The sequence below is a fragment of the Corapipo altera genome, unplaced genomic scaffold, assembly GCF_003945725.1.
Source record: "Corapipo altera isolate COAL_440 unplaced genomic scaffold, ASM394572v1 77b, whole genome shotgun sequence".
NCBI lineage: Eukaryota > Metazoa > Chordata > Aves > Passeriformes > Pipridae > Corapipo > Corapipo altera.
In genome coordinates, this window is record NW_020884933.1 from 4151383 (window position 1) to 4175321 (window position 23939).

General features: G+C 52.9%; 1 protein-coding gene across 4 annotated transcripts; it reads left to right on the top strand.

Annotated features, from left to right (window-relative positions):
• Window positions 1–23863, top strand: UHRF1BP1 (UHRF1 binding protein 1). Of its 4 annotated transcripts, XR_003530366.1 has the most exons (22): window positions 1–106; window positions 9937–10099; window positions 10856–10894; window positions 11349–11440; window positions 11634–11823; window positions 12033–12173; window positions 12734–12904; window positions 13442–13619; window positions 13942–14028; window positions 14162–14326; window positions 14823–14965; window positions 15727–15868; window positions 16349–16542; window positions 16749–18289; window positions 18516–18703; window positions 19205–19356; window positions 19452–19599; window positions 20195–20463; window positions 20838–20946; window positions 21298–21413; window positions 21824–22001; window positions 23100–23863. XR_003530366.1 is itself a non-coding variant. In XM_027659846.1 (21 exons), exons 1-21 carry the CDS (start codon window positions 63–65, stop codon window positions 21947–21949), a joined length of 4398 nt encoding a protein of 1465 aa, XP_027515647.1. In that variant the 5' UTR covers window positions 1–62; the 3' UTR covers window positions 21950–23863. The 4 variants fall into 4 exon arrangements, 3 of the variants coding, with proteins under 3 accessions (XP_027515647.1, XP_027515648.1, XP_027515649.1); XM_027659846.1 differs by having other exon boundaries at window positions 21824–23863; XM_027659847.1 differs by having other exon boundaries at window positions 20201–20463; window positions 21824–23863.
• Window positions 23864–23939: the final 76 nt, after the last annotated feature.

Sequence of the window (23939 nt, forward strand, 5' to 3'; positions counted from 1 at the left end):
GAGCGGGGCGGGCGGTGCGCGATGGGGTCCCGCCGCCCGCGGGCCTGACCCGCCGGCCCGGCATGGCGGGCATCATCAAGAAGCAGATCTTGAAGCACCTCTCCCGGTGAGGCTCTCGCTCCCCACCCTCCTCCTCCTCTTCCTCCTCCTCCTCCTCCCGGGGGTCTGCGGGGGGCAGGGCCGGGCCTGGGCGGGGGTTTGGGGACCGCGGGGCAGCGGCCTGGGGAGCTCCCGGAGGGGGCTGAGGGTCCGGGGGCTGCGGAGCCGCCGGGCCTGGGGCTGTCCGCGGCTCGGGGGTGCCGGGCAGTGGGCCCGGCCCGGCCCTGCCGCCCGGCCCACGGGGTCCGAGCCCCGGCCGGTGTCGGTTCCCGGTTCCCGGTGTCGGTTCCCGGTGTCGGTTCCCGGTGCCGGTTCCCGGTGCCCGGTGCCGGTTCCCGGTGCCGGTGCCCGGTGCCGGTTCCAGGTGTCGGTTCCCGGTGCCGGTTCCCGGTTCCCGGTGCCGGTTCCCGGTGCCGGTTCCCGGTGTCCGTTGCCCGGTGCCGGTTCCCGGTGTCCGTTGCCCGGTGCCGGTTCCCGGTGCCGGTTCCCGGTGCCGGTTCCCGGTGTCGGTTCCCGGTTCCCGGTGTCGGTTCCCGGTGTCGGTTCCCGGTGCCGGTTCCCGGTGCCCGGTGCCGGTTCCCGGTGCCGGTGCCCGGTGCCGGTTCCAGGTGTCGGTTCCCGGTGCCGGTTCCCGGTTCCCGGTGCCGGTTCCCGGTGCCGGTTCCCGGTGCCGGTTCCCGGTGTCCGTTGCCCGGTGCCGGTTCCCGGTGCCGGTTCCCGGTGTCGGTTCCCGGTGCCGGTTCCCGGTGCCGGCCCTGAGCGGGGCAGGGCGATGGAGGTTCGGGAGGCGGGCGGGGAGCGGGATCAGCCCCGGCAGAGCCCGGGCGGGGCCGCACCGGCGCTCAGGGGCCGCTCGCGTCCCGTCGCTCCCGGTGGGTTCACGGGCGGGGCGGGAGCCGGTGCTCCCCGGGCGGGGCCGGTGCGGACCCGCGGCCGCAGCCCCTGCTCGGGCCGGGCCTTCTCTGCCCGTGTTGTCTCCCGGGCGCGGGCTCGTCCCGCCGCTCTGCGGGGCCGGTGTCGGAGGGGGCAGGTGAGGGCACCGCTCTCCGCTTCTCCTCTGCGCTCTCCGAGCTGCGGCCGGGCGGGTCCTTCCCGTCTCTGCTGCCGGAGACGCTCGGGTGCAGAGCGAGGGGCCCGCAGTGACCCGGGCGGGCTCTGCGGCTTCAGGGCTGGAGCGAGACCCGCGAATCCCGACCCTCTGGGGCTGGAGCTGAGTCCTGGGGGTGCCTGGAGCCCCACACCGTCCCCACGCACCACGGGCTCGGTGCAGGGTCTGTGTGCTCGGAGTCACCAGTTGCTCGGTGCTCCAGCTCCCTTGGCACTGTCCTGGACAGAGGGTGATGGAGCTGCTCTGGGTGCTGGGTTAAATGGAGTTCTGCATTGGGTTTGGGATTTGGACATCCCACACCTCCGAGTTTTGTCTCATTCCACCTCACACCGGCGTGTCACACTCAGTGCAGATTCATCCTCCTGGTCAGGAGGCACTGAAGTGTTTATACCATGGAGAGGTGGGTGAGAGCAGTTTGTAATGGAGGATGGAACACAGCTGGGCTTTATCCCTGGGTGCTGCTCCTGTGTGTGTTGTTCTCATGGACAATTCTCTTTCTGTACATAAATACACTTTTGCTGGTGCTTTTCCTTAATTTTGATTTTTGGTCTCCCTTACCTTGCACTGTTACAGCACTTTCCTGCCCCAAAGTGCCCCTTTTCCCCTCCAATCGGGCCTGATAATGTTCACCTGTGTCTCCTTTGGGCAGTTCCAAGGAGGACAAAGAGTCCCAAAACATTCTGCAGCTCTGCCTTTTTACCTACTGGACTTTGGCTTTTGGGTGCTTGGGCTGATCCTGCCCCTCTCTTGCACAAGGATTGTGGATGTTTTGCAGAAATGCAGTTTGAACACAGTTTAATGGTGTATAAGAGGATGAAGTTTTTTCTGTTCTGGTTTTGTTTCCTCTAAATACCTCGGCTTCACCCTCCCTTTGGGTTTTCTTTCAGCCTTGCTCATTTGCCTGGAAGAATTTTGCTACTGAATCATTAATCTACCTTTATTTTGTGCTCACATTTGCATATGAAATAATTCATTGTTCCTCTTGTTGTGTCTCCATTTGAAGTCGATTCTGCACGGGGTGTGTTTTTGTTCCTTCTCTCCGTGGAAATTTGCAAGGAGCAGTCAGGAGAGGGGCAGCAGGATCAGGGAGCTGTGAATGAGGTGTGATCCCGTGTCACATGTGTGGCCGGTGGCGATGGTGCAGCTGGGCTTTGCTCCCTTGTGAAGGTATTTGGGAAGGCTCAGCCTGTGTGTGCTTTAGCAGCTTAAATTCCTAGAGCAGGAGAATCTCAAAAGTTGCAGAGCTTTCACCATCTGTGCCTTTCACTCCTTTGTCCTATATTTAGCTTGGAAAAGCAAATAGATTAGGTGCTTTCACTTCTTGCTGCTTCCAGGCAGGCACAGTGCTGGTTCTCAGGGGGAGTGTTTGGAACCCAACGTCAGGGGCTCCCTGTGAGCCCCCCGGGGATCAGCCCCTGCTCTGGGCTGGGGCATCGGCTGCTGGTTGTGTGTGTGGTTGTGTTTAACAGCCTGTCGTTATTCACAGAAGCACATCTAATGCTTTAAAATAAAATCAGTGAGCTGCCTTTGCCCCTTCCTGGTCTTGTTTGAAAGTAGCTTCTTCTCATTGTCTTTCTTCTTTAACCAGTGTCGGTGCAGCCACAGCAGATCCTTGTTCTCAGGGACAAAGGCTGTTTATCCACAAGTCGACTGCCCCAGCTTATTTCATATGCCACCACTGCAGTGGAAATCCCTGCCAAAATTACTTTTATTTAATTGCATTGGAAAGGTTTATCCCCTGCTGCCTCTAACAGCTGCTTTGTGACGTTCTCTTTTGGTACACGTGTTGAAGCGTGTGAGCTTGTGGAGTACCAGGCATCCACCAGCACACAGGACATGGCTCCCAGAGGAAATGCAGTGCAGTCCTGCTGCTGTGAAGAGATGAAAGCTGGTGTCAGCAGAGGAACAGTGGGGCTGGGGCTTGGGGGCAGGTCTGAATGCAGGGGAAGGAGACCACAAGTGTGTCTCACAGGAGCCCTGGAGAACTGCAGCTGAGGAGAAACTCTGGGAATATCAGAAAGAAGGATGAGAAGGAAGCAGAGGAGAAATGAGAGAGGAGTTGGCTGAAGTAACACCAGCATAGGTGTTGCCAGAGAGGAAAACCAGCACAGGAAACGAGACCTGTTTGCTGAGGAGAGCACAGAGCCGGAGCCACTGCTCTAGGCAGATGTGTAACAGATGTGCACCACAGAAATTTGGGGATATCAGGCTGTGAATTTGGCAAACTGTCCTCAGGACAGTATGGAGCCACCTTCTTGGGTAAGTAAGATGGGCTTTAGAAACAGAATTAAAAAAACCTGCTAGAGAACAGACCAGTGGAGCAGCCTGGGAGGGTGTAACACTGTGGTGCTTGTCAGTGTAGGTCAGGTACTTGGCCAGGAGAAACAGCCTCGTGCAGCTCCCTGTGGTAGTGCTGCACCTTGGTGGAGCTTTCCCTCGTTCCCAGGGATTGGGTTGTGCATCCCTTTTTCTGGGCGAGGTTGCCTTGCTTTCTCCCCTCTTCCACTTGCAGTTGCACCAGTCCTTGCAGCTGACGAAGCTGCTGGGAGTGGGTAAGTGAAGAGCTGGGGAGGGCCCCTGGTGTATCTTTAGTTTGTTCCAGATCCCTTTGGCAGCAGGAACTCGTGGGTGTCGCAGCGTGTGCTGAGCGGGGACCGCGTGGGCTTCCGGGGGCTGCTGTTTCCCAACTTGGATATGAGGATCTCGGAATCCCTTCCTGGCCCTAAAGATGCCTTTGGCATTACCCTTTCCACGCAGTTGTGCTACTTCTGTGCCAACACAGAGATCTGAGAGCCGGGTCCCAGCCCCAGCCCTGCGCTGTGCCGCGAGCCCTGCCTGTTCCACAGGGGGCCTTGGAGCCTTCTGGAGCTCGGTGCTCGGAACTGTGAGTCCTTTCCTGCTCCCTGTCCATCCCCACCATCAGTCCTGCACTCAGGCCAAGGCAGGGCAGAGAAAGGCCATTGCAGCTGTGGTCACCCTGCCAGGGGTGAGAGACTCTCTGGGGCTGGCATGGCAGAAGGGAGATCCCGTGCTTACATTTCTTGCCCAAAGGCTGCAGCCTGGACGTCGCTGTGAGAGAGCAGAGCCCGAGTTCCTGTTTGCTCTGTTTGCTTCCCCCTCGCCGTGACGTGTTTTGCAGCATCGCTGCGTGCTCGAGTGCTGTGCTGCAGCTGTGCCCTTGCTGCAGTCACAGGGTGGCACGTGCAGCTCCTGAGGGCTGCTGGGCACCCTCCGAGTTTGGGAGAGCTACCACTGTAAGAGATGTGTGCTTACCACCAACCTTCAGGCTTCTCCCGGCTTCCTGACCTTGATTATCAATTAACTGGAAGCAATTTAACGAGCGTGGTGGGTAAGGAGGAAAGCAAGGAAATTGCATTTGGGAATGACCTGAGGAAGGTACAGAAGCATGAGTGACTTAGGCAGCAAGAGCCCTGCCTTGGACAGAGGATCTTTGCTAGAACTGAGACCAAGTTTGCAATTTTGGCTTTAGCTGCCTTAATATCCTCCTTCGGTGATAAGGGAAATTTTTGTGATGATCTCTGAGGTGATCATTTGCCTAAAGTAGCTGTTGCAGTGATGGCAAGTTCATGAAACCGCAGAGCTGCAGCAGTTAAACACTGATAAAAACCCCGTTACTCTTCCCTGTTCCCCCGTTCAGTGGGGGCTGTTTGGCCAGTAACAGTTCCTTTGGTGCCCAGAGCACATGGTGGGTCCAGAGCGTGGAGCAGCTCGTGGCAGGACACCCTGAGGCAGTTTATGAGGAAAAAGCTCTGTCAGGTCCCAGCAGTGGCTGCACCAGCCCCAAACCACTGGCCACGAGCTGTCTCTGAGTTCTTGTGTGCTGTGCCCAGCAAGGCACATAAGGCTGGATGCAAACCCTTTACTCAATGTGTTAATTTGGAAATTTCTTATTTTCCCAGTACATTTTGATGGCTATTTTTTACTTTTAAAAAATTTAATATCAAGGAATTTTAATGTCAAGTCAAGACACAACCCCAGCTACAGGTAAAGTAGCACATACCTGCCACTGCTTTGTTCAAGACAGGGTGGGAAAGGGGAGTGGGCACAGACAGGACGTGGCATTTTCCCTTCACAGAGAGTAACCTCCAAAGTCAGGGTTGCTGTGCTGCTCTTTGCCAGGAGAACTGAGTGGTCAGTTTTACAGAGCATGTGTCAGCTGCTGGGTGCAGGGCACTTCCAAACACTTCCCCTCGGCTCGAGACAGGAGTGTGCCATTTCTGGAATGCTAAACAGACGCTTGTTGCTGCAGAAATAAACTGCACTTGAGTAGCTCAGGAGGAAAATGTGGCTGGAGCTCCATCCCAGCAGCTCTGGGTCTGCAGAGCTCTGTGCTGGCCCTGTGGAACCTCTCCAGAGCCCTTGAGCCTCTGCTGTGGGAAGGGGCTGTCAAACAGGACTCTCCTCATGGCTCCTGTGCTGCCTGAGCCTCCTCTGCAGCTCCTCGGCTGAGTCTGAGTGATGTAATAACCTTTGGTTTCTGCAGGTTGGGAGCAGAACTGCAGATTGGATTGCAGGACGAAGAAGTGGGGCTTTGGACTAGTGCATGTATTTTTTATGTTTCTTCCTAGTTTCTTTTTGTGTATTATTATTTGCTTGAGGTTTAGACTTGGGAAATTCCCTGGCAGCTGCTGAGGGTTTTCATTCCAGATTTGGGAGCATGGGGCAGCTGGCATTTAAACTTCACTGAGTGTCCAGCTGAGGAGCTAGAAATAGTAAAGCAGCCCCTCAGCGAGGTGGAGTTCAGCCCCTGGCAGAGGCCAAGCCTCTTCTTCTCTCAGATGGGTTTGTGGTTTGCTTTCCAAGTCTCCTGGTACCTCATGTGGTGCTGATGGGTGTGGACCCAGGAGCACACCTGGTCTGGAGCATCTCAGCATTCAGAACCCTTCAGAAAAATTTCTGTTTGGGACAAGAAAGGGTCCTCGAGGCCTGAGGGAGGCTGTAGGAGGAGTGAGCTGATGTTCTGTTTTGTGTAATGGTTCAGACTCCTGTCTTATCTGCTTGGAAATGCTGATTTTTTTCCCCTGCAAGTTTAACTTTGAATTGAAATTCTAAGCCTTTTTCTCTTAGCCATGTTGGGTTGCAGTAGGTGATGTGTAGCCAAGACAACTGATTACTCATCAGGATGTTTTGTGTTTGGCTTTGGGTGGCTGAGAGGTCCAGCCTTTCATTCAATGCAGTTTGAAGCCTGGAAAAACAGAAAGCTGATAATGTAAAGCCATCAGCAGTGGCCTGTGTGTACAGGGCTGTGAGTGTGCCTGAATGCACCCTGATAAGGAGCCTGGGACAGGCTGGTACTGGGGTGTGTGGGAACACTTTGCTGTGTAACTGGGGCAGGATGAAGCCATCGGGCTGATGGGGCAGGGACCTCACTGTCCCCACGGGAAGGTGTTCCTGCCTCCCGGGATATCTGGGGCACACAGAGCTGCACAGTGTGCAGCTGGAGATACAGAGAGGGTTATAAATGTGGTGCTTTCTGTCTCCTAAACACTTGGGCAGTTTGGTGTTGATTGGATTCCCCTAAACTCTAAATGGGTTTGTGCTAAGTGGGGGTGACACCAGCTCTGTTAGACCTGGGCACCATCTCCTGCTGTGCAATCATTAGTCCCATCCTCTGCTAATTCAGCGCGTTTCTCTTCCTCCTGCAGCTCTGCCCTTGTCTGCAGTGCCTGCTGTCAGGCAGAGTGGGCCCTGCTTATAGGAAACCTCGAGGAAGTAAAATGGCTTTTCTTCTTCAAAAGGCTTTTAGTTCTTCCTGTGTGTCTCCAAGGCAGCTATTTTTTTCCCTTTTTGCAGAAGTGTTCATCACTCGCCCAGTTTTATTTCCTTCCAAGTTATTTTTCAGTTAATCCTCAGACACGTGTGTTGCAGTTAAAGCTTCCACTGCTGCCTTCCTTGAGAGTAGCCCTGATTTGGGAAGTCACTGACCTGTTTTTTAGCAGTTGTGAACGTTTTGTCTGAGTGAACCTGCCCTGTGGCTCCTGAGATAAGAAGTATGAACATGAGGTGAAATGACCTATCACAGAGATTTTTGAATTGTAGAAGATTCCCAAGGAAGATGGAAATCCCACTAAATGCCCTGTCCAAAACCAAACCAGGCAAGACTGGAAAAGGTTTTGGGAAGGAGCAAATCTGCATTGGTCAGAATATAGTTGTTGAGGTTTTTTTTTTCCATGTCCAATTGCTGTCCTTCTGCCACAGTTACTTAAATTACATATTTGTGTTCCAAATCAAAGCAGAAAATCCTAATTTCTTCCCTTGCTGTGACTCTTGTGAAGGCAAGAACCTGGATCTGCAGCCATTCCCGGGCCCTCAGCATTGCTGGGCTGTTTTCACATGGAGCTCACCTTCCTGCCTTACCTGTGTTTGGAGGGATTTTCCAGCTACTTGCTGAAGCTGTGGCTGATGTCACTTCTGCCAAGAGATGATGCTGGTCATTGAGCAAAATCAGGGTTGCTGGTGTACAGCTAATTAGTTCTCCCAGCCTTAGTGATGAGGGTATCAATAGAAATGCACGTGTGGAGCTGGGGGTGGTGGCTGGAGAACTGTGGGCAGGAGGCTGAACCAGAGCCCCTTCCTTGAATACATGAGAAGAGGGTTCCTGGTCTGTGTGGCAGCAGGGTGATGAGACATGGATCTGAGGAGAAGTTTTATGATTTCAGATGTCTTCTGACATTGTCTGTCTGTGAATTTGCTTGGTTGGAGACAGTGTGGCGAGACAGCTACAAATGTAAACATAAATTTATTTATGATTCTGGCCTGGCTTTGGGCCAGCAGTCAGACTGGGCCTAACTGCCTGTTGCAGTCAGTGGGTTTGTGGCCTCTGGATATGCAGGCTGAGGAATGGGGCAGTCGTTTTCAGCAGTGACATCGTGTTTTGATATATATTCAAGCTGATGATTAAGCAAATAGATTTTCAGGGCTGACTTTTGCCAGGGTAATCCCAGCAGGCTCTAAAGGAGTGCTGCCCTGTGAGTTTGCTGGCTCAGTGCTGCTTGGCTTCTGTTTGGGTTGTAAAAAAAAAAAAAAAAAAAAGTGCCAATATCCTCCCGTGTCAGTTTTCCCAATAGCCACTGTTTTCATTCTGCTTTCTCTAAGCCAGCAGTCCCTGCTGCCAGGAGGGTGCTGTGGCTGAGGGTGAATGGAGTGAGCTGCCAGCAAACATCCACCACTGTCTGGACTTGCTGCTCCTGCTCCCCAGAACTGACCACGGTGGTTCCTCTTGGGAATCAGTGGAGACCTGGCACGTGTGAGCCCCAGGTCTGCAGGGACTCTGGCCCCCTGTAAGCCCCATGTCACTGCAGGTGTCAAAGTGGCTCAAACGTGAAGGTTGTTCCAGTGGAAGATCTTGGATTCCTGTACCTGGCAGGAGCTGAGAGTGGGGCTTGGCAGTAGGCAACATATCCTGGGGAATTTGGGCTGTGGTTTAAAACAAAGTGTTTGTTTCCATTTGAGATTTTTGTTTCCAAAACTTGCAGCTGCTGTTGTCCCAAACGTTGGTGAGGTCTGTAAGCTCTGCTTTGGGGGTGGAATGTTGCATTTTGGTGCATCTAGAATGCCTCATGAAAGGATTCTTCTGTAAAGTCTGGTAGCACTGGTGGTGGTTTTGGTACCTGCTCAGCAGGATTTCTGCAGCCTTTCCCTGGAGATGGTGACAAAGAGTTATTTGGTTTAGCTGGGTCCTGTTTCATGCTGGGCTCTGCAGTGTCCTGTTTCACAGCTTTGCTGTTCTTCCACTGTTGGTGTTTTTGATACACCTCCACACTAAATAAAAGCGATGCCCTGGATCAGGCATGTGCTTGTGCCTTTCCTCTGCATTACCAGCTGAAAGCAGCTTCCCCTCTGAGCACGCTGATCCCGGGATGAGGATCTGAGCCCCGGGGCTGATCCCTCTGTGCAGGTGTGAGAAAGCTGCTCCCCACCCTGAGCTGATCCCTGCCCACAGCAGCCTGGGAGCTTAAGGGCTTTGTATCACCTACCTGTCCAGGCTGTGTTTGCTTTATTCCTAGTACCCAATCCCAAGTGGACACGATGCCATCAGCTTTCAGCAGAGCTGGTTCTCTGATGCAACACAAGGATGCTTGTGTTTGCCTCTGGAGGTGTTTGCTCTAATTCTCCCCGGTGTCTGGGGTTGTGGGTGCTCACAAGAGGACTCCCAGCACCAGTCACACACTCTGTGTACCCCTGCAGCTCCCAGCCAGGGGAGCACCTGCTGGAACACACTCCAGAATGTGCAGTTTCTTGGTACAGATGCTGAGAAGCCGGGTTGACCTCCACCACCCTCCTGGGTGTGTTTGAACACTGATGATCTTTTGCTTTCCTGGGTGAAAAGAATCTAGAGAATTAAACTGTTCACTGCTGACGTCGTAGTTCTGGGAGGGTAAAACTGCTGAGCTGTTGCAGTTAGGCTTTGGGTTTCTTTTGTTCTGTCCTAGGGCAGTTTTGCTGGTTTCCAGGACCCAGAACTTTAGAAGAAACTTTCAGTTTCTCAGAGTTGAATTTGGTTTAAAACAAGAAAGTCCTTCAAATGTCAAAGTGTAGAGATGTTTTTTTTTCTGGAGCAGCCGACATGCCTAGGGTTTAAAAATGTCAGAAGGGGTTTAACGAAACAGCAAACAGACTCTGGTATTAAAATAGCTCTGAAATGCTCCTGCAGTCTCAGCAGCTTCGCTGGGGGCTGTTTTTAGAGTCTCCTCTTTCTTCTCTTGTAGGTTTACCAAGAATCTCTCCCCGGACAAAATCAACCTGAGCACGCTGAAAGGTCAGGGGCAGCTGACCAACCTGGAGCTGGATGAGGAGGTGCTGCAGAATGTGCTGGAACTGCCCACCTGGCTTGCCATCACTCGTGTCTACTGCAACAAGGCCTCGATCAGGGTGAGCAGGGGCTGCACCAAAAGCCCCACTTCAGATGGGTAAAGTTACTGTTCACAGGCAGGATTGTTGGGATTGTGCACTTTGCACACTGGACTCTTGTAAATTCTTCCTCCTTGTACTTTTTAAAGCAAAAAATTCTTTTAGCTGACATGAACTGCCAGGTTGCTTAATTGCAGTTGGTACTAACCACAGCTGCATTCCATGAATGTGAAAGTTTTTAGGATGTTGAAGAGACTTTCTATAAAAGAAATATGGTTCTACTCTGCCAAGAGACAAATAAAAATTTGAGTTTGTCTTACTCATCTGATGTGCTCTGTTTTTAGAGTCAGATCTGCTTAGTTTGATAACAAACATTTGTTCTCCCTCCTACAAGAACTGCAGAGTGAGCGTTGCTGTATGAAAATAAAATGGAGCCTTTTGGTTTGTGCATAGTCTTCAAAAGACTTGCCTGACTTCCAGTAAGAGCAGCAGTTAGGTGTAAACTCTGCAAGGCCAGGAATGTTCTCCATAACAGAATTTGACCTGCAGAATATCTATTACTCGTGACGATATCTGAGATCCAAAAGCTCATCTGGGTTTGTAGATCTGATGTCTGGAATGTCTTGTCTGTGTCTCTGTTTGACCTGGATACAGTGAGATATTGTGGACATTTCTCAGAGAAACAGGGCTCAAAGTTTGGACTCAGGTGGTTTCCTGCAGTTTCTGAAACTTTCCAATGCAAAGATAACCCTTGTAACCTCAACTTTATCTTTTCAGATCCAGTGGACAAAGCTGAAAACACACCCAATCTGCCTGGTAATGTTGCCTCTCTTGTCCCTTTCTTTTCTTCCTCACTCTTTTCAATCTCTTCTACTTGAGAAAAATTCGGCTGAGGGAAATGATGAAGGGCTCAAATTTTCATTTGACCTGAGTCCTCCAGGCCCTCAGCACATGGGGAGCACAGTCCTCTTTGGCCACAAGTGCCCCCTCATGAGATCCCCATTTCACTGCAGGATGGAGCCAGACGAGCTCTCAGGGAAGTCCAGGACAACCTTGTGCCCGTTTTTGTTGTTTGTTTTCCCCACTTGTGGGGTTTCAGGTTACCCTGATCTGGGCACTGATGGTGTGAGAGCTTTAACACATGAGACTCTTGGAGAGGCAGGAGGCTCCAGAGTTGGTTGTCCCTGTGCTAGAGTCTCACGCCCCAGGCTGGTGGGCTGAGCTGGAGGCTGGGTGTGGTGTTGAAGGCTCCCATGTTGTGTCTCTGCAGTACCTGGACAAGGTGGAGGTGGAGATGAGGACGTGTGAGGAGCCTCGGCCGCCCAATGGACAGTCCCCCATCGCTCTGGCTGCCGGCCAAAGGTGAGACCCCGAGCCCTGGGGCTTCTCCCTGACCTCCTGCTGGGCTGTGGGGGCTGCTGGTCTCCCTGAGTCACCTCCCTGCACTCAGGTTTAAGTGCCTCTGATGTTGCTTCTAAACCTCTGTGTATGAGCCTTACCTGTGCCAGGCCTGTTGTCTGACGGGTGATGCCATGGAGGGCTCTTCTCTTTGCAGTGAATATGGCTTTGCTGAGAAGGTCGTGGAGGGGATGTTTATTGTTGTCAATTCCATCACCATCAAGATTCACTCCAAGGCCTTTCACGCTTCTTTTGAGCTCTGGCAGCTCCAAGGCTACAGCGTCAACCCCAACTGGCAGCAGAGCGACCTGCGCCTCACCCGCATCACCGACCCCCAGAGGGGAGAGGTGAGCACTGTCCTGCCCTGCCTGGCACAGCCCCCCCTGGGACCACCCTGACCTCGGGGCCCTCAGGCTGCTGTCTGAATTGGGTTTGTATTGGGATCACAGAGGTGAATGATTTTGTGTGGCCTTGTTTCATTTCACATCATCCGAGTGTTTTTTTTTTTTAATCCTTGAAGTTGTGAAATTCTCAGTGTTTTTCTCCTCCTGGGCAGGTTCTGACGTTCAAAGAGCTCACCTGGCAGACACTGAGGATAGAAGCAGATGCCACAGACAATGGTGATCAGGATCCTGTCACTACTCCTCTGAGACTCATCACCAACCAGGGGAGGATCCAGATCTCTCTCAAGAGAAGGGTGAGAGTCTCCTCCATGCTCTGCAGGACACAGTCTCGCTGCCTGGTGCAGTGATGATATTTCCTCCCACATTCCTCAGCAGCCCTTCTTTCCCTTCAGAAATGTGGAGCCCAAGGTGGTGTGTCACTCCGTGTTTTCTGTCAGAGACAGCTGTGTCCTTACCAAATGTCAAAGCAGTTTATTTCCCAGGGGAGGATATCATGGATGGAGTGAGTTTTTCAATCTGTTTGAACATCCCAAGGAGAGCTGTCAGCTCCGTACTGGGAGTTGAGAGCCTGGCAGCCTGATTTTTAGCCTTCAGTGGAAATGTGATGATTAAAAAAAAAAACCAACAAACTATCTCCTTTTTTTTTTTTTTTCCCAATTTTAAACCAGTGAGCAGTTTGCCTCCTAAAGAGAAGGTCTCTTTGACTACTTTCCACCTGAGAGGAGGTGCTGTGGACATCCAGCAGATAACATCCCAGAGGAGTTTCAGAGCAGCCTCCCTTCTTTCTGTATATTATGAAGGCTTTCTGTCTGTGGTGGCAGTTTTTGAAGTCCCTGTCTCCTCGCTGTTGCAGACCAAAGATTGCAATGTGGTGGCCTCCAAGCTGATGTTTCTCCTGGATGACCTGCTGTGGGTGCTGACGGACTCCCAGCTGAAGGCAATGATGAAATATGCTGAGTCCCTGAGCGAGGCCATGGAGAAATCTGCTCAGCAGAGGAAAAGCTTGGCTCCAGAGTCTGTACAGGTGAATGAGTTTGGAAGTTGGGCTGCCAGGGAAAAGGGATAGTTTCTACTTCTGTGGCATCTGTGCCATGCTCACAGGGTATCCCCTGATGGGAACACATGGGCTTCCCTGGTGTCAGGTGAGTGTCACATGGACTGTGGGCTGATGAGAAGCAATGAAGTGACCAAAGGAGTGGGATTGATTGCCAATAAAATACGTTTTCCAAGTCAAGGAAAAGGGAAGAGGAATATTGCAGCTGGAGTCGGAAGCTCTGGGGAAGCAGAGATGTGCACATGGTACAGTGAGATTGCATAGGAGGGACTGGGAATATTTGGCTCTTTTTGCCCAGAAGTCTTAAAGCATCTTTCAAGAGAAGTGAATTGCAGCTGGCAGAGCCACAGACAAGGAGTTTTGCTCATGAAAACATAGGAAAGGGAATCCCAATTCAGTTTCTATAAACAGGCTGGAAGATGGCATAAATTACTTGAGTGCATTAGAATGCCCCTCTCTGTTTTCCCCTCTCTCTGAGTTCTCACCGAGTTTGTCTGTCTCCCACAGGTGACCCCACCCGCTCCCAGTGCCCAGCAGTCCTGGGCCCAGCCCTTTGGGGGCAGCCCCAGCCCCAGCAGCATCGGGCAGTACTTTGACAAGCACGACATGAAGGAGTCCTCGTACCACCTGCTCATCTCCCGCCTGGACCTGCACATCTGCGACGACAGCCACGCCCGGGAGGCAGGTGGGGAGAGCAGCAGCAGGGGAAACACCACCCCAGGCAGTGGTTTTCTGTCTTGGAGGGGGTTGGAAAGCAATGGAGTTCTGCAGTTTGGGATTTGGGGTTCTAGGTCTGGTTCTCACCATGTAAACTGTAGGCCGGTTGTGTTCAGGTGTCCTTGCCTAGGACAAGATTTTGGTGCAGCTTTCTAGGGATGGTACCCTGATCCTGGCTGTGGTGTCAGTCAGTCAGTGGTGGCAATCAGAGCAATGTAGTTGTGATTTCTCCTGGGTCAGGGCTCAGATTGCAGGGCTGACCACTGTTTTCTTTGTTCTGTTTCCCACAGGTGCTCTGAAGCATGGGATGCTGGGAGGTGCCATCCAGCTGACCTTCAGGAGGATAGCTTTTGACTATTATCCTTTCCACAGGGCAGGTAAGGAGCCTGTGGCCTTGCAACTTGAGGAGGGGGATATAAAGAGAGTTTGAAGAACAGTCCTGATGACTTCAGGCAGAACTAGAAGAAAGGAACCTCAGTTTTTAAAGCCAGGATGTTTGCTTTCCTGCAGGAGATGCCTGCAAGCACTGGGTGAGGTACAGTGAAGCAATGGAGACACGGGGACAGTGGGCAAGGAAGTTGGTCAGTGAATTTCAAAGCAAGATTGAGAAGCTTTATGAAGAAATGGACCCTGCCTTTGCCAGGACTCCACTTTCCCCCTTCAAAAAGAAACCAGGTAATGGTATTTGATAAAACTAGTGAAGCAGGAGGTGGTACCAATTTTGCTCCATCCAGCAATATGTAGTTGCTCCTCCCCAGTTGAGCAGGCTGATTTGTTGATGCAGAAATCCAAAGTACTCGAAAAATCATAAATATAATGTCAAAGGAAAGTGGCTGTCATTCTGGGGTAGCTCTGCAGCAAGGATGGATGGGCTGCAGTGGTCCCTTTCCTGGCTTATTATTGAGTTTCTCCATAAGTGAGTTTATAAGGATGAAATGAAGTACTTAAGACCTGGCTGAAGAATGTGTTCTCTTGCCACAGAGCAGACTCATCTTTCACAGTGTTCTTCCTTCAAAAGTCCTGAGGTTTTTTTCCTGCCCAGCTGTGTTCATCTGTTTCTAATCTTGGGGCTGTTCATTCTGCTCAGTAAGCACATAGGTGTCGGTGCTGAGGGTGGAGTTTGATGCAGGGTGACTAAAGCCCTGCTGGTTCTGCTTGTCTGTCCCCACAGACGCCCCCCAGAGCCCCCAGAGGAGCCCCCCAGAGAGAGGCCGAGCCCCTCCCACGAGTCTGCCCCGGCTCCGGCAGCCGCCCTGGCACCGGCTGCGCTCCAGCTGCGTCCTGGTGCGCGTGGACGACCTGGATGTGCACCAGGTAGGGAGCTGAGCGGGGTCCGGAGGTGTCCGTGGCATTTTTAAAACAGGAATGTAATCAGATGTGATTTAAGTAAATCATTCGGATCCCGCGTCATCCAAGAGGAACCGAGCCCTGCCCCGGGAGCCCGGACGCCGTGAGGATGTTGCACGGAAAACTTTCCACCCAAGTGTGAACTGCTGGGAGTTTTCACGTTCAGAGGAAATTGCATAAGCACAGGTTTCTGCCCCCTGTTCATATCTAATCTTGCACCAGGCATTAGGCAGGCCCTCAATAAAAGATCCCATAGCTTTGAGAAGTCCATGAGGATGTGGATTTTTGACAGAGGATAATTTTTACCTCAGGCTTTCTGACCTGGGACAGAGCATCCCTATCCTGGATCAGGCCCTACACCCATGTGCCCTGTATCCTCTCCAAGAGCTGGTTTTGCTTTTTGCAGCACCAGATTCTACAGTGGAGTTACCAACGTGCTGCAGATCTTGCAGACAGCTGTAATAGGTTTCATTCTAATTGCTCATGTCACCTAATTCTGCTTGTCATGGCTCTTACTAGCAGTGACAGGAGACATAAAGAACTAAATTCCCTCAAAGGAAAGGAGCTGGCAATATCAGCCAGTAGAAGAAATTTTTATTTTTATTTGAAAGCAGCTTATGTTTGATGTGTAAATGAGGTGGGTTGGATACAGGTGACTGTGGGGTTACTGGGACACATGGGTTTGCCATGTCTGAGTTCTGCACAGCTGCATTCCATTGTGCTTTCAGGTTTCTACAGCTGGGCAACAAAGTAAGAAACCCTCCACCTTGGTTTCATGTAGTAGAAAATTCTTCAAACTCCCTGACCAGGTCTCTGCAATCCATATTGAATTCACGGAGTATTACTTCCCAGACAATCAGGACTTTCCAGGTAATACACCAAGGTTAGCACCTTCTTTTATAAGTTTCCTTAAGAATCATCAGTCTTAGTTGTTTAGGTGTGTTAAACCCTAGATATTCTCTATCCATTGTCATTAGTTTCCTGATGTTTGCCTGCCTAATTTTAAATTTTTTTTGCCTGTGGGAAGGTGGGATAAAGTTTGTGCACAGTGTGCTTGCAAAACACCGTGAGCAGGAAGGAAATGCAGCAGCTGCTGCCTGCCCAGCTCCTGGGTCCTGCCTTACTGGTCAGCACTGGAGCAGGGCCGTGGGGTGCTCTGGGTACTCTGCAGCTGCTTTGATGGGAGACCTGGAACACTTCATTTCCCTGCATGCACCACAGCTACTCCCTTTCAGAAATAGTCTCCCAGGGTGGTGAAGGCCCTGCATTGGTGCTGTCAGTGCAGATTCTGCACTGAGCTGCGGAGACCTGAGGGCCCTTTTCTGCTCTTATTGATCTGTTCCCTTCCAGTTCCATGCCCGAACCTGTATGTGCAGCTGAACGGCCTGATTCTCACCCTGGACACAGCAAGCGTGCTCTGGATCAATCTCTTCTGCCTGGATCTCTATCGCAGCTTGGAGCAGTTCAAAGCCATCTACAAGCTGGAGGACTCAGGGAAGCGTGATGAGCACGTCGATGTCCGACTGGATGGCTTCCGCCTGAAGGTACCGTTCCTTTCCTCCCTTTCCCAGCCTTCAGTGTTCTCTCCCTCCCTGTTGTGGAAGGAACATGAGACCAGGACACAGTGAGGAAACAAATGCTCCGACTTTCCTGTGTCTGCCACCTGTGCTAGTTCTGTTTGGTCTGTGGGCAGTAAAGCGGGTGCTCAGGTTCTCATGCGGAATAGGCAACGTCTCTCTTCCCCGTGTAGCTCAACATCCCCGTGGATAAGAAGGTCACGGACCATCGGGATCGCCCGCAGAGCCTCTGCATTGGCACGTCGGAGGTGACAGCCACCAACACCCGGCACGGCCCCTCCTGCAGCTGCCAGGACCTGCAGAGCCTCTTCCGGAGATTCGCGGGCTCGGAGTTCTTCCACTCCGGCTACACCGAGTTCCCCCGGGGCCAGGGCAGCTTCAGCCTCCTGCACACCCTCTTCCTGCGCCACGCCTACCAGGTGGATGACAGGCCTCAGAAGCACCCAGGCCTGCCCCAGCTGCTCCACAAAACTTCTGCCTCTGAGGATCTGTGGTCTGTGAACTTCACTGAGCTTGCCCTGGGCTTCGAGGGGGCTGAAAGCTCCAAGGGCAGAGCCCTCAGCTTTATTGACCCTTTTCCCCTTTCCATTTGGGCCTGCCTGCCCAAGAGGTGGAGGCAAGCTCAGATATCTAAACGACAGGAACTGGCTGCCTCTGAGGTGAAAATCAAGCCTTCTGCCAGCTTTAGCAACCACTCAAAGAACGAGAACCTTTCCAGGGAACACGGCGTTTGTCAAAGATCAAAGACTGACCAGGATCTGAAGAACATCTACAAGGCCCCAGAAACAATGGATGTCTTGGGAGAATCCGACTGTGAAGTTGATGATGGAGTAGACAGTGAAGAACTGGAAGCCTCTGCTGATATCCATGTGCTCATGTCCTCATCTGTTCATGTCAAAGTTCGGCTCAACCACTACCAGTACTTGGTGCTGCTCAGGATGAAGGAAGTTCTGCAAACACTACAGGAGCAGCTGGCCCAAGATACCCAGGAAGTGACTGGGTGTCCTTTAGATCCCATGTCTGCTTGTGTGGGAGTTATGTTTCACAGTGCTGAAGTGGCCCTGCTCATGAACCCTGCTCCAGGGTCTGTCCTGGAAGGCAGATCCCTTGACTCGGACACAACCAGCCTGATCGAGTCTGAGCTCTCGCCTTCAGACAGCAAGGAGGGGCTGGTGGCCGAAGAGAAGGAGCTGAAATCAGAGAGCAGCTCAGAGAAGGGAGTGTGCAGCTCCTCTGAGCTTCCAGAGGACAGCGAGGTCGGGAGTACCAGTGCCAGTGTCCTGCCAGAGTCACTCCCAAGGTCTGCGAGTGACGGAGCTCTGAGCGCAGCTCCACGTGGTAAGGGCACAGAGGAGAAGGGCTTGATAGAGGAAGCACATGAAGCTGTGGAAGCCCTGGTAGCAGAAAGACCAGCAGAGACCAGCAGCCAACCTCAGAGCCCCCCTGCTCTCCCTTCCAGCCCAACCTCGGATGCGCAGCCCTCGGGCAGCGGAGGCGTCGCCCTCGATGTCCAGGCAGAGCTCATCCCACTGAGGAACATCGAGGTGGAGCTCTCCAGTGCTCTGCACATCACCAAGGACGCCACGAAGGAGGCTCTGCACGTGACCATGGACCTCACCAAGGAGGCCATGTCCCTCACCAAGGATGCTCTGAGCCTGAGCCGGGACAGGATGACCTCCACCGTGCAGAGGATGCTCTCCCTGCCCCCAGCCAGGTGAGCACCACGGGCTCCCGGGGTGCAGGAGGGGGAACAGAGACTGAACTGATCCCCCTCTTCCCACGTCCTTTGGGTCGGAGATGAGTTAAGTCTTCGTCTCCTGGGGCTGGTCTGAGGACACTAAAGTCTGACTTGCAAGAGGTCAGAGTCCAGCCCAATATCCATTTAACCTGCTGGCTCAGCTGTCTGCCTTTATCAGCAGTTTGTGTTGGGTTTTTTGCAGGGATTCTGTGCCCAAAGCAGAGGAGGGAGCAGTGACCCCGGGCGGGGGTCGGATGCGTTTCTTCTCCATGAAGAGAACCCCGTCCCAGCACTCCTTTGACACCACGTCCGTGGACGGGAGCGGCCCCGAGGACGGGCTGTCCATGGACAGCGACGGCAGCGACGGCTTCGTGCTGCTCACAGACTCTGGTAGGAGCCCTTGGCTTCTCCTCTCCTCTCACAGCGATGAACAGCTTTGGGCCATGGGCAACCCTTCCGTGCTGTGTTCGTGTGGAATTGCTTTTGCTCCTCCTTCTTTTTGAAGGCCATCAGTAGTTTCCCCCCAGTGGCTCCTTCTCCTTTCCTAGGTGCTGTTTCTTTGAGATGAGGAGTGTAAATGAGTGGGGGGGTGACCCTGCACATAACATGATGTCCTGAGGCCATAGCAGAGCAGGGGCTATGACTGTGCCAGTGGAGGGGGGTATGGAGTGTTTAGAATGGTTTAGGAAGGGCTGGCTGGATATAGAATACTCTGAACATCTTTCACTTCAACTCTGTATTGCTTAAACTCGTCAGAGGAGTAGGAGAGAGTTCTCCAGAGGATGCTGTAGGCTGAGAGGCCATGAGATTCAGGCAGGTGCTGACATCAGGACTTCTCAAAACCAGAAAAAGAAGTGGAATCGAGTTGTTTTTGTTGTTACTTCATTTCAGAACCCAGCCTGGACCCTCTTTCCTCGAGGCAGCTTCCTCAGGCCCACGGCAACTCAGGCAGCAGGACAAGCCTGGTGGCCGAGGATGAGGGTGGATTGTCCCCCGAGGTGAACAGCTCCACGTCCCAGAGTGAAGACCCCAGCCTGCAGCTGGTCAGTCTGGCACTGGGGTTCTGTCCCTGAGTGGATCTGGAAGTGAACCAGAGAGATGTTTGTTGTAATCAATGAGCTCTTGGTGGCTGTTTCAGGTGTCTGTCCTCGTGTTGAAGATGAATGAGGTGAACTGTGGCATAGAGGCACGAGGGGATGATTTGTCTGTGGCTGTACAAGTGATGAACGTGGTTCCAGAGCAGCTGAACAACGTGGGGATGTGGCAGTATCTGCGTGGCTACGTGGGTGAGACACTACTCTGGGACTCAGCTGCTTTTACAGCTGTGCTCTTAGAACTGGCTTTTACAGCAGCCTTGCTTGGGGAACATTCCATTAACTGGGGTGGTTAGGACTGAATACAGCTCAGCTGCAGGGGTTCAGATCTGCATTTCAAAGATGTTTCCCAAATGCCTACATAGCCAGGCTCTGTGGGGCTTAGTAATCATTGACTGGGATTTTTTTAATTCCTGCTAGGCTGTATGAAATGAATTAAAAGAGTGAATAAAGCTCTCTAGGGAAACCCTGAAGTTATTCCTGCTCTGAGAAAAATGCTTTTGGTCTAGGGTACCTCCCCAGGGCTAAATTTGAATTAAACTCAACACAAACCCAAAAACAATCAACCCCCCACCCCCCAAAAAAAGGTAACTGAACCCCTAAGTAAACAAACCCCAAAGCAGCTCCAACATGGATTCATTTCATGTGAGAGATGACGTCAGACTGAGGTCACTGTGAGCTTGGCTGCTCTCTGCAGCTGGGCAGAAATGGGCTTTCCAAGATGCCCTTTCTGGGTTTAGACCCGGCTGCTGGTGCCCCGCTGTGCAGTGACACCTCTCTGCTCCAGCTGTAGGAGCCCCGGGTGTGGAGGAGCCTGCAGACCCCGTGCCCAGCCCCCAGCCCCAGCTGTGCCTGCGCCTGGACGGGGGTCCCGCCGCCGCCGCCCACTCCCCGCTGGCCGAGCGGAACGGGCTCCTGCGGGTGCTGCTGCGGGGCTGCCACACACAGCTCTGCATGTCCTCCCTCACCAGCCTGGGCCCCTTCCTCGAGGATGAGATCATTCCAGAGGTGATCCCCATGGAGATAGAGGTGGTGGATGCCAAAATCACGATGCAGGTGAGTGTGTGGGGAACCAGAGATTCCTCCCGGGATGGCAGCCAGGGCAGAGCTCACTTGGAAGATTCTGCTTGGGAAGGGACCCCATGGGATTCCTAGGGGCCTGTGTAGAACTTCTGTTTTCCTGAGATTGGTTTTGCTTCTAAAAACTGCCTTAGGGATAAACGAGGAGCCCAAGGGAACTGTTGATTCCTGCTCACGTGCAGGCCTGTTCGTGCAGCCTGGCCCTTCCGTGGGTGGGTGCCCTGGTGAGCTCTGGCAGTGCTGCTGGGCAGGAATGCTGCTCCTGAGGAGGGTGCAGGCAAGGGGAATCCTTTCCAGAGGGCCAGAGCTGTCACAGCAGCTCATCTCCTCTCTGCTTTGTGTTTTGCCAGGATGACAGCCCCCGGGTGTACCCCACCTCCCCTGGCCCTGTCCCCATCACCCTGGCAGTGGATCACGTTGTCGTGAGGCGCAGGGACGATGGTGTGTTCTATCTCACAGGTCAGCAACATCCAGGAGCTGGTTGTACTGTCCCTCTGCACCCTCAGGCTGTGCTGGAGGAGACTGGAACTGAATGATGGTTGCTGCTGGGAAGGATGGGCTCCGGGGTGGGAGCAGTCCCTGCCTCTGTTTCCTAGTGTGGGAATTCATACTTGGTATTTCCTTGAGCACACACAGTCAGGACTCCTTTCTGCCTCTTCCCTTGCTTTAGTTTCTTCATTTTAAAATGGAAAAGAGAATTTTGTTTCCCTGCTTAAAAAGGAGGGGGGGAGAGAAGAAAAAAAAATATTTTTGTGCCAAGAGCCCTCTTATGTGAATGTCCACACCTGAATGTGTTCTGTTGCTTTCCAGCTCCCCAGGGGAAGGACTCACTGAAAGAGGAAAAACCTGTGTCAGTTCCTGAGGGGCAAAAGGCCCCAGCAGAGTCTGTCTTGGCAGCCCCAGCAGCAGGAGCACATGGGCTGCAGGTGAGTCATTGCTGCCTGTTGCTGTCTGGACAAGGAGGGAGCTGGCAGGGGGCTGGAAATTCTCTTTGGCCTTCATGTGTTTGCAGTCCCTGGCAGGTGTGGTGAGCTGCAGGAAGGGAGTGCCCAGGGGAGCAGCCTGTTGCCTCCTCTTATGGGAGTTCTGAGGAGTGAGGGCACCTTGCCCAGCATAAACCTTCCTGTTCCCTTTCAGAAACCTGGTTGTTTTTCTGGTTGGGTCCATCTTCCCACTGTGTCCAGATCCTTGTTCATAAAACAGGAATGGAGAGTTTCCCACAAAGAGAAGTTGTGTCATATGTAATTCATCTCAAAAGCTCCTGCTCTGGTTCTCCTCTGAGCAGGTCACTGTGCACCTTGGAAACTCTGCCTTGTTTTCTGTTTGCCTCTTGTAGCTAAAGCAAGTGCCAGAGTTGCAAAGGGAGCTGCAGACCATGAAACTGGCCCTTGCAGAAGCCAACATGGACAAGGCTCATCTTCTGCAGGAGATCAGGAAATACAACCCCCTGTTCCAGCTCTGACAGTGGTGGCACTGCCAGGGAGCAGGGACCAGCACCAGCACCACCAGGGCAGGTTTGGTCACGTCGCTGCCAAATGGGTCTGATCCAGGGACTGAGACCAGCTGGGACTGCACAGGACTTGGGAGAGGGAGGGAGGCCTGGCTGAGACAAACAGGGAAGGAATGAGGAGGAGTTTTCTTTGCTGTGTTCTGGCAGTGCTGCACTGAGCCAGGGCACTGCTCAGCCTACAAACACAAGGTCAGATGTTGGGGGAGAGAGACACATCCTGTGTCTCCTCATCCTTTCAGCCTTCACCTTCCATGGTGACATCTAGAGAGGGTCCATGTTGGGGTTTCTGCTTCTTTCACCCTCCCTTGTTGTGTTCTTGCCCAGTCCTGCTCACCAAGGGACATGGCAGGAGGAGGGTGGTCACTTCAGCACCTGGGGAGTGACAGGACAGGGGTGGCAGAGGGCTCAGGGCTCTGCTGGCTCCTGGAGGGAGGGACAGGGGTGCAGAAGGGATTTCCTCCTGTGGAGTGAGGGGGTACAGCTCACTATCCCCTCAAGAACAGGGTCAGGATAGTAAAGAAATCACTTCAGATTTCTTTTTCCACCGGTAATTCCTTGTGTGGAGACAGTGTATTAGACTTAGTCCAGTTCATTCTCACTTAATCCCACAACATTTGGCTTTTTGATGCAGAAAAACAAAGGAATTGATTCCTTACAAGGCACTGTTTAAGTTTACTATCAAAGAACAGGGGTGAAGGAAGTTGGTTCAGTCTCAGAGTGAGATGACCTGTGTAATTTTTGGGGTGCACGTTGTCCTCACAGCTTTGTGTGCCGGAATTCTGGCGGGGAGAGGGAGCAGCTGTGACCCCTGAGGAAGGAGCTGCTCCAGCAGGGCTGTGGGGATTTGTCAGCACTGGGGGGAAATCCTTCAGCAGGGCTGTTGGTCTGTGGCCAAGGGGGCTGCCCGGGCTGGGACACATTCCAGAGCCACCTGCTCTGTTCCCAAGAGGAAAATGCACTTGAAGTGGGTGTCGGGGCACTGCCTTCCCCAGCCCTCAGCAGTGAAGGCAGTGCTGACGTGTCAGACCCCTCTGCAGGGAGTGACTTGCTGTGAGCAGCTCCCAGAGCAAGACAGGAGGTGACAGAGCCTCTCCGGATCCAGGTGCTGTTGGAACAGACCCCTGGGAACTGCCCAGAGCCTCCGAGCAGAAGTTGGACTTTGCTTTGCCAAACCTTTGTGCTGCTCCCTCTCCCCGGGGGCGCAGGAGCTCCGAGACTGCTTGCTTCAGGTGCAATGCAATGGTGTTCCTGCTTTTTCTTCGCTAATTGCTTGAAAATGGAAGGTTTCTCTTCTGCTCTTTCAAATTTTCATGATGTTTTGTTTGGGTGGGGAATGAGTGGGGTGCGAAGGGTTTGCTCTGCTTTGGTGCCCACCTGCAGGGTCACACAGCTCCTCCCACGTGTGCAGGCTGAGCACAGCTGGGGCCAAGTTGTTTACAGCAAATTTCTTGCTCCAGCACCTCAAGTCAATGGGTTTTGTTGAAGAATTCAAGCGTTTCCTTTGCTTTGAAGTCCCAGTAAAAAGGACTGTAACCCAAAACCCACAGGCGTGGGAGGACAAAACCTCCGGGATCTCCATGGATCACAAGTAGCAAAGTTTACTTGTGGAGCCCCTTATCTAAGGACTCGTCCTCTGTTCTGGTGGGAGCCCACGGAATCCTGCCCACCACAGGTGCTGTGGGAGAGCCCGTGGCCTCAGCACCTCTCTGGGGCAGGAGCAGCTCCTGGGGCCTGGGGACAGGGGTGAATGTGCAAGGTCTGAACTTGAATTTCAGTTTTAGCCAGTATTGGAACTTTGCAGTTTGTTTCCACTGATGCATTTATTGGTTCTATGAACCAGGAGCAAAATTAAACTCCTTAACCTCCTTCCAGGCTCAGGCCTCTTCTCGCCCCCCTCCCCCCCCCCCGTCTTCCCAACTGTGCTGTTTTCTGGCTTTGGAAG

Bases quoted from the DNA above. Each gene is read 5' to 3' on its own strand.
- UHRF1BP1 (XM_027659846.1), top strand. From the start codon at position 63: ATGGCGGGCATCATCAAGAAGCAGATCTTGAAGCACCTCTCCCG. The intron at 107-9,936 runs GTGAGGCTCTCG...CTTCTCTTGTAG, and splicing joins ATCTTGAAGCACCTCTCCCG to GTTTACCAAGAATCTCTCCC. The intron at 19,357-19,451 runs GTCAGTCTGGCA...TGGCTGTTTCAG, and splicing joins AAGACCCCAGCCTGCAGCTG to GTGTCTGTCCTCGTGTTGAA.